Source organism: Aythya fuligula, chromosome 2 (genome assembly GCF_009819795.1).
Source record: "Aythya fuligula isolate bAytFul2 chromosome 2, bAytFul2.pri, whole genome shotgun sequence".
NCBI classification, from domain to species: domain Eukaryota; kingdom Metazoa; phylum Chordata; class Aves; order Anseriformes; family Anatidae; genus Aythya; species Aythya fuligula.
In genome coordinates, this window is record NC_045560.1 from 43,852,986 (window position 1) to 43,861,181 (window position 8,196).

The 8,196-nt window shown below is 47.3% G+C and overlaps 1 protein-coding gene across 2 annotated transcripts in view; it reads right to left on the reverse strand.

Annotated features, from left to right (window-relative positions):
• Window positions 1-7,247, reverse strand: part of TRIM71 (tripartite motif containing 71) — a 53,963-nt gene extending 46,716 nt beyond the window's left edge. The window contains exons 1-2 of one of the 2 annotated variants that reach the window (XM_032182563.1): window positions 6,719-7,247; window positions 6,264-6,658 (exon numbers count right to left, since the gene is read on the reverse strand). In XM_032182563.1, the coding sequence (XP_032038454.1) occupies window positions 6,264-6,658; window positions 6,719-7,247 (924 nt within the window). Of the gene's footprint in view, window positions 1-6,263 lie in introns of both variants that reach the window. The other variant, XM_032182562.1, reaches the window with a different exon arrangement.
• Between the last annotated feature and the right edge of the window lie 949 nt (window positions 7,248-8,196).

Consider the following 8,196-nt stretch of genomic DNA (forward strand, 5'->3'; position numbering starts at 1 on the left):
AATTCATTAGACAAGAGGACAATACCATCCCATCCCCACAGCCCTTCAACAAGCACAGGAATGGAAGTTAGAGAGTAGGTCAATGGATTTGTACATGCACTTGGCTGCAGCTCCTTCCACGTACAACACAACCACACTCTTAATGTTTAGAATCAGGGATGTCCACTCATTAAATTTAAAGAGTTCTTGCATTACCAAGCAGTATTTCCATTCCCATCCAGTATTTCTACACTTTCAAGTTTAGTGACATGGTAAAAGCATTTTTAAGAATTATGTACTACATATTTATGATCCAATATTATATTTTTAATTGCTCTATTGAAAGCAGATTACAGGTAAAGAAAATAAGCCTGTGAAATCTTATCTTTGGTAACACCAGTTATGTTTTCAGCACATCATTCATGCAAATTAAGATCTGTGCTCTCAACACATCAAGATCTTTTGTCTGATGGAAAGACACAAACAGCATTGCAGGAAGGAAGGGAGCATGGCAGGAGAACTAACAGGGCCAAGACAGTACCAAAAGAAAAGTGATACCTTCTTAACTTTAAAAGGGATAACTAGGTAGTTTTCCTCTAAGGAAGCATGGCCTGGCACGCATGTTTACACACTGAAAATTTAGCTGAAAGGATACTCCTAAACACACAAGATTTTCTTGCCAAATTGATACAAAATTCAGACAGACCCTCTCTTGAAGTGATACTGTAACCATGATGTCTCCAAGTGTGAAAGTGAAATTACAAAAAGAACTTTCCTTTCCCCTCAGTATAGAGATTAGTTTCATGCCTTTCTGTATGCACATATTCAGCCTTATTTTATAAAGTTATTATAACTTCATAAGTCTATGCTGTGTTCTGCATGCAAGCTTCTACTGTACTGATACTGTTGGATTCTAAGAAGTTTTCCAAGTAAAAAGAGCTCATGAAAGTCCCTCAAACAGATAAGGCATTTATATTTCTTCCAGTTAACTCACTGGAAACCATCTGAAGTCATGCTTAATTAGGCCAGGAACATAATGGTATCAAATTATCACCAGGAAAAGCTTCACTGTATTTTCCCTAAATGTTGTGAGTATTTGAATGTCAGTTGTACCAAACGAGAGGAGTAGAGGGTAGGTTTTTGTTCTGTCCCATATGGTATTGCTAACTGATTTTTATTCTATCTAGTATGATATTGCTAACTTGAACGGACTTACATTCTCTTACAAAATAAAACGGTTGAAGAAAATACCTTTTCGTACAGGGAAGAGCCAGAAGTTAAACGCTTACTGGAGGAAAGCAAGGCAATTTAAGAGGTGAGCTGCTTAGCACCAGGTATCTGAACACTGTCCAGAAGTAAGAAGCTAGATATATGTCAAATTAGAGGTTTATAAAGCCCTTTATCATCCAGAAGCTATGTCCCCATTCCATGGGCCATGTATGAACAAAGTAACTCAGTGTTCTGCTTTTTTTACCAGGTAAAAACAAAAAAAAAGGAAAACAAATGTCAGAACTTGAATTCAAAGTACTGTCTTTAGAATGGACACTTGCACATGCATTTGATATACAAAAAGATGCAGCAAATATGATAAACAAAGCAGCAATATTTAAAGAAGTCTGTGCACAATTTATATACTGGAAATACACATTTCTCTAGATCATGTAGAAGTTGTCCTATAAAGCTAAGGTATAGGAGGCACTACTATGAAGTACATATGAAAACTGATGCCTCCAGAATGTACTCCTAAGAGTTTAATTATTTGTTTGGAGGTAAAAAAAAAAAAATAAAATAAAATCCCAGTGATCAGAAAAAAAAAACAGATAGGAAAACCCTGCATTTGAATCATGTACCTCAGTTTCATACAAATAGCCTTTAAGATAGAACTAAGGGGACAGGCATATTTCCCCTTATGCCAGCTGTTTTGGTGAGACATTAGGGTGGACAACATAAAGAGTGCCATAGAGCAAAGCTCAATGTTGGCAGCAGTGGCAAACCATTACAAAAGGGGACCATAACTAACCTACGCTTCCTTCCCAGGAACACTCTTCCTCCTTTTCCCTTGTAAAGTTTTGGTTTTAACCAGGTTCTTCTGCAACTAAAGTTTGCAGTAATGCTAGGAGGAGGAAGACAAGTTTCCTACCACATTAATCAGCTAAACTGGCTCAGACTCATCTGCTGAGCACATACAACCAAGCCTGGTGGGAAGAGGAAGAGATTCTCTTCTTTGAGGAGCCATGAGATGTCACCACACAGCTTGCTCTTGCTGTGGAACCAGAGAAGCACACTAATAAGAGCAGCTTAGGTATGAATTCAGTCAGCAATTTCAGCCAAGGTACCAGACTTTCAGCTGAGATGGCAGATGTTTGTATTCCTTCTCCTAGGGACACACAAGTTTTCAAAGTTTTCTTTTACAACCTGCAGAACAATAAGTGCAATTTGTTGTCTAAAGAGACAAATAGGGAATATATGCAACTCCAGTATTCAAAATAGCTGTCTGATTTCAGCCAGTCTTGCCCAAGGGCACTGATATCCCCATGAATCCATTTCAACTCACTGACCCAATAAGAAACTGCTAAAGAGTTTATGAATTAATCTAAATCATTGAAGAACTTGACCATAATCAAACCATAATTGATACAAGAAAAAAAAGGAAAAAGGAAAAAAATTGAAATCCTTTCTTGCAGCAGGGATAAGCCATGGTACTATAGGATTTTACCTACGGTCTCTGAACCACTTTAGAGATGGAACCTGTAAAGCAATATGAGAACTATGGGGTCACAGACCATTAAGCTGACTGAGTTTATCCACTCTGCACTTTCCCTAGAAAGTGTTAGAAGTCTGCTATTGTAGTCTTTTGACCAAGTACCAAGTGATACTAACTAAACCATGTAGCACAGCTGAGGACTGGCACACAAAGGAAACTCCACATCATTTAACTTGATACTTGCTGTGTTTTCCACTCCTTGCAATAGTGAAGTTATTTGAATCCAGTTACTTTCTTTCATCTCAACAAGCCAAACATCCTACAGCAATTCCAGCATTTTCTAAGCACCTAGTTCGGTTTGCAGTCTCTTTGATAATTCTACAAAAAGAAAAATAGATCTTTCATGCCAAGATATGAGACTATCAGGTATGCTGAAAAACAGTCAGCTCATTTGATTTAATCATGGATTGCGGTAGAACCTTTTCCATGGTAAAGTCCTATTCTACTGGCTTTTATCACAGCATCATCCAGTTACTACTGCAACAGTTTTATCTGTACAAACATGGTCACACAGACGAAAACTTCAGGGCTGCAACAGAAGTATTGGTACCTTTGTAGAATGCTTTGAAATATCTGACTGAAATTAAGTATTCCCCTTGCTGTCCAAAAAACATTTTATACCAGGCAATGAAGTTCCAAGTGTTAACTAGCCCAACTGGACCAGGTATCAGCAGAAGCTCTGTTAACAAACACAGAAAGATTGGCCTTTACTTTTTCCCCAGGAACACAGTTCACTTTCCCTTCATGCATCTCTAGTATTTACAGGCACGATCCACCTTGAAAGCAGTGCCTGGAGTTTTGTTTTCCCTAAGGAAAACAAATATTTGCCTCCAAACAATATGTTGTTATTATTATTGTGAGTGAAGTTGAGCTGTTAAATTGTGTTCTGTGAGTGCCTGCAGTCACTTACTAATTACCATCAGTGAGAGCTGAAATCTTCATTTTTCTGCACTGAAAGGATGAGCAGCTATGTTGATTTCATCCAGCAAACATCTTTCAGTAGCCTTGTTCTGAGACTTGGAACACACCCAGCAAGCAGCCATCGGCAGTGCTGTTTCCCCCCTTTCATTTGAGGGGGTCTCAAAATGGGGATGTGGGAAGGGGGGAGGATTGGAACTACACAGAACTTCCCAGGAGGAGGGGAGAAAAAAACACTGAAAACTAGAACCAAAAGGTGACAAGTGATATACTGATGGTGGAAGGACAGAGGAATATCACGTTAAGAGAGGAAGAAGATAAGGAAGCCAGCTGCTTTGGCCCAGAGAAGCTGCAGGAACAGGGTCAAACTCTTTGCAACTTATCTCAAATAGGACGAGGAGGATATATCCTAGGGAAGCAGCACTCTACATCTGAGAACTACTGTTCTAGCAGCTTACAGATTAGATTGCCTGTGCCTGAACTTACCTGCAGGACACATGCCTGTGAGGGAATATCCTGCTCTGTCACCAGCTTTTTCTACTTGCATACCAAGTAGAACCACATTTTATAACTGTGCAGACTAACATTTCGAGCTACCATTCCAGCCTTGCATTTTAGGTTTGCTTTTACTTTGTTTGGCTGTCTAATAATGCGTTTAGTGCATCACTTAAGCACTCTCTTGGAAGGCTGCCTTTCTATTTATCATACCTTTTATGAGGCTGTAAATAGCATTCTTTGAATTAAACAAGCAATAACCCTCACTGTTTTGCAGCCACCCTCTCTCAAAAGTTGTACATCTTGCATCCCACATGTTGTTTTTCTTTTTTAATTGAGAAAGATTTACAGTATAAACTGTCCTCATAGTCTCTCCCAAATGTTTCCCCTTGAGTTAATAAATACTTGCAAATACTAATCAGGCACACCCACATTAAGAAACCACCAAAACTCACCAATCAAGAACAGCCATAGATCATTAATTTGCAGAATAAAAGCTTCTCAACAGGAGCTGAGGGCTTGAAAACACTCACTTGTTTTAAAACAATTTCTCGGTCTACAGGACACAAGGACACCCAAGACTGATCTTGATGCATACACCCTTTTCCAAGCACACTTTTGAAAATAAAGTTACATAGAATAAGTTAACAAGCCTCTTTAGAGGTCACTTCTAGTTAAGCTGTACATTTGGAGCCAGCCTAGGATGTCTTCCCTTTGGTGTTTATACTTAAGAAGTCTACAAAATAACTTGAAGCTCCTGCCCCTGCCACTTCTTTGTTGGGTGGTAAGGACTACTCAACATCTACTCTAGGAGCTGCGCACTTGTGATACAGCCACAGCTCATGCTCCAGCACGTCACTTAACACACTCCAACAAGAAGTTTTGGGTTCTGCAAACACAACAATGAGAAGTTTTTAGCCCAAAGGTGTAGTCCAAAATGAGGGTAAACCACAATTATTAGCATATTTAGAATCCTGTGTCCCTTCACTCCAGCATTCCCTGTTACATTTAGCAAGAAATCCACAAGCAGAAAGATACTATAATACCATAAAAAACTGTAAAAACAGCCCAATGGCCAGTAAGATGGGTTTTGAAAACAAAACCTAAAAAAAGTTTCCTTGCCCCTCGAGCACACCCTCTGACCCCCAGTGCTATTTTAAGTTTTTTCCCCTTTCTCCACTGAACTCCTACTCTCCCTCCTCAGTCACTGGGAGCTTTAACAAACAAGAAGAGGTCTTCCAGAGCTTTCTAGAAAGTTCAAGACACAGGAGAGTTAGAGGAGGTAGAAGTGCCTCTGCTTTCAGTTTGCCCTTAAGGACATCACCACGTTTCACTACGTTAAATGCTTTCGAGCATTTATTAAACCAGCATCCCACAGAAAACTCTTACACCTCTCACACTACCCTGTCTTCAGCCAGTGTTTCCCTCTGAAGCAGCTTATGCTGATACGGTACGGGGAGGAAACTATTTCTAGCACTGAGGCAACTGGAAAATTCGAGCAAAGCCCCCCATCCTGACCCCCAGAAGGGGGGGACACAGCAAGCCACCATTTCCCACTTGGAGAAGAAAAACCAGGTTGCGAGTTATCACAGCGAGAAGCCACATCCCAAGAGGACTGAACACACTTCCAGCACATTTTGAAGAAGGAGCGGTCTCTTTGAGAGCGCTTGAAATCATTTGGAGGGCAGCTTTCAGGCAAAAAGAGAGACCACATAGAGCAAAATTTTTTTCGCCCCACAAGAAACTGTTAGCCACTGGCGGGAGACGGAGGTGGGATGCACGGGGGCGGACAACTTTGGGTCAAAAATACGAATCATTTTACCAACTTCACAAGGAAAAAAGATGTATTTTATTTATTTATTTTGAGTCGAAGGGTTAAAAAAAAAAAAAAAAAAAAAACCTTCACCCTCTCGGTTTCGGGTCTGCTCCGTGCCCACCACCCCCCCGAGGGGCTCGGGGAGGCTCCGCGGCCATTTTCCCCCACCCTTCCCTCCCTTCCTCCCTCCCTCCCTCCTCGCCCACCGCACCCCTCGGGGGGGCCCCATACCGACCCTTAACGGCACTCAGCACCCCGGGAGGGGCCCCACAGCCCTACACCCGGCCTCACCTCATCGTCGTGGTGCTGGCAGTAGCTGGCCCGGTCGGGGAAGACGGAGAGGATGTTGTAGGGCGAGGCGGGGTAGGGCGGGCTGAGGGCGAGCGGGGCAGCCGGCCCGGCGGCGGCAGCAGCAGCAGCAGCAGCAGAGGGGGGCGGCCCGGCGGCGAAGCGCTCGATGAAGTGGTCCTTGGTGAGGCGGACCCGCTGGTGAGCCCGCACGCAGTTGTCGCACAGGTGCTCCTGGCAGTCGAGGCAGCGGGAGCTGGCGGCGTTGCCCTCGTCGCAGGAGCTGCAGCGCGGCTCGCCCTGCCGGCTGTGCGGCCGCCGCAGCAGCAGCGCGGCCGTGGAGGAGCCGCCGCCGCCCCCCGACGACGAGGAGGAGGACGAGGACGTCGAGGAAGGCGCTGCGGACGACGAGGAGGAGGAGGACGACGACGAGGAGGCGGCGGCGGCGGGCGAGGAGCCCGGCGGAGCCGAGCGGTGCGGCGGGGGGCGGCCGTGGTGCCGGTTGTTGCCGCCGCCCACCCCGGGGGCCGAGCCGGCGGCGGAGGGGCCGGGGGCGACGGGGCGGCCGTTCTTGTGCTCGTCGGCGGCCGCCGCCACCACCACGACGTCCAGCAGGTTGCTGAGGAGGAAGTTGGAGGAGGGCAGCGCGTCCATGCCCGACGGCTCCGAGATCACCACCTTCTGGTCGCAGATGGGGCAGCGCAGCTTGAGCGCGTCCCCCGCGCCGGGGTGCCGCTGCGCCTCCAGGCACTGGCGGCAGAAGGCGTGCAGGCAGGGCAGGACGTGCAGCCGCCTCGGAGGGCCCCCCCCGCAGGACGAGGAGCCGCCACCTCCTCCTCCTCCTCCTCCTCCACCCCCCCCGGAGGAGCTGGAGGTCTGCGAGGAAGACGACGAGGTGGAGGAGTTGGAGGAGAGGGGAGCCGGCGAGCCGCACATCTCCTTGCAGAGCGGGCAGATCTGGAAGTCGGCCTCCGGGAACGAAGCCATTTGCGAGGGGCCTGATCCGGGTGGAACTGAAGGCGGGGGGTGGAGGGGGGGACGGAGAAAAGCCGATCTCCCCCTCAACACGCAAAAAAGAAATAAAAGAAAAGGAAAAAGTGAGGCGAGGGGTGGGTGGGGGGGGCGTGCCGAAGGTAGTTTTGCAAAGGGCTTTACGAGCACGCTGGCATCGATCAGTCGTTTTGCCAAGTGGGATCGATTGGCCGGGTTTGCAAATAGGGTGTCATCGATCCGGCGGTCCGCAGGGAGCTGCTGGATCCTCGCCTCGTACCTCGCCGCCGTGGGGATGGGGAGGGGGGTAAGGGGGGGGTATTTTTGGTATCAAGGTGTAGCCGACCCGCTCTCCCTCAGCAAATGGATCCTCTCTTCCCTTCCATGTACTTAACCCCCGATCCCCCGCTGCATTAGCCGAATTGTATCGATCCCCGCAGCAGTCAATACCTCACGCAGTCCTCTCATTTCCCCCCCTCGGGTCAGCAGTTTGACAAGGCGCTTTGGTTACCCGTCTTCTCCCTCGACGGAAAGTGCATGGGCGCCGGGCGCCAGGTCCCCCCCCGTGGCCGCCGGGGCCCGGGCTCAGCTCAGCTCTGCTTTGCTCTGTCCTGGCTCTTTTGCTTTGCTCTGTCCTGGCTCTTTTGCTTTGCTCTCCTCCGGCCGCTGCGGCTCCCTCCGGGCTGGGGGCAGCGGGGCTTAGCGCGACTTTCGCTCTTTCTTCTTGGGGCGTTGGGTTTTGTCCTCTTTTCCTTTAAACCTGTGCTTGGCGGGGGGGAAGGGGAAATTTCGTTTCAGTTCCCCCCTCCACTTTTGCAATCCAGAGCAGCTCTAGGAGAGAGAGAGGCACTGAAACACAGCGGCCGGGCAGACTTCTCCGGCTCCAGTCCTCCCCCGCCGACGCCTGCTCCGCCACCGCATGACTGGGGGTGGGGATGGAGGGCGG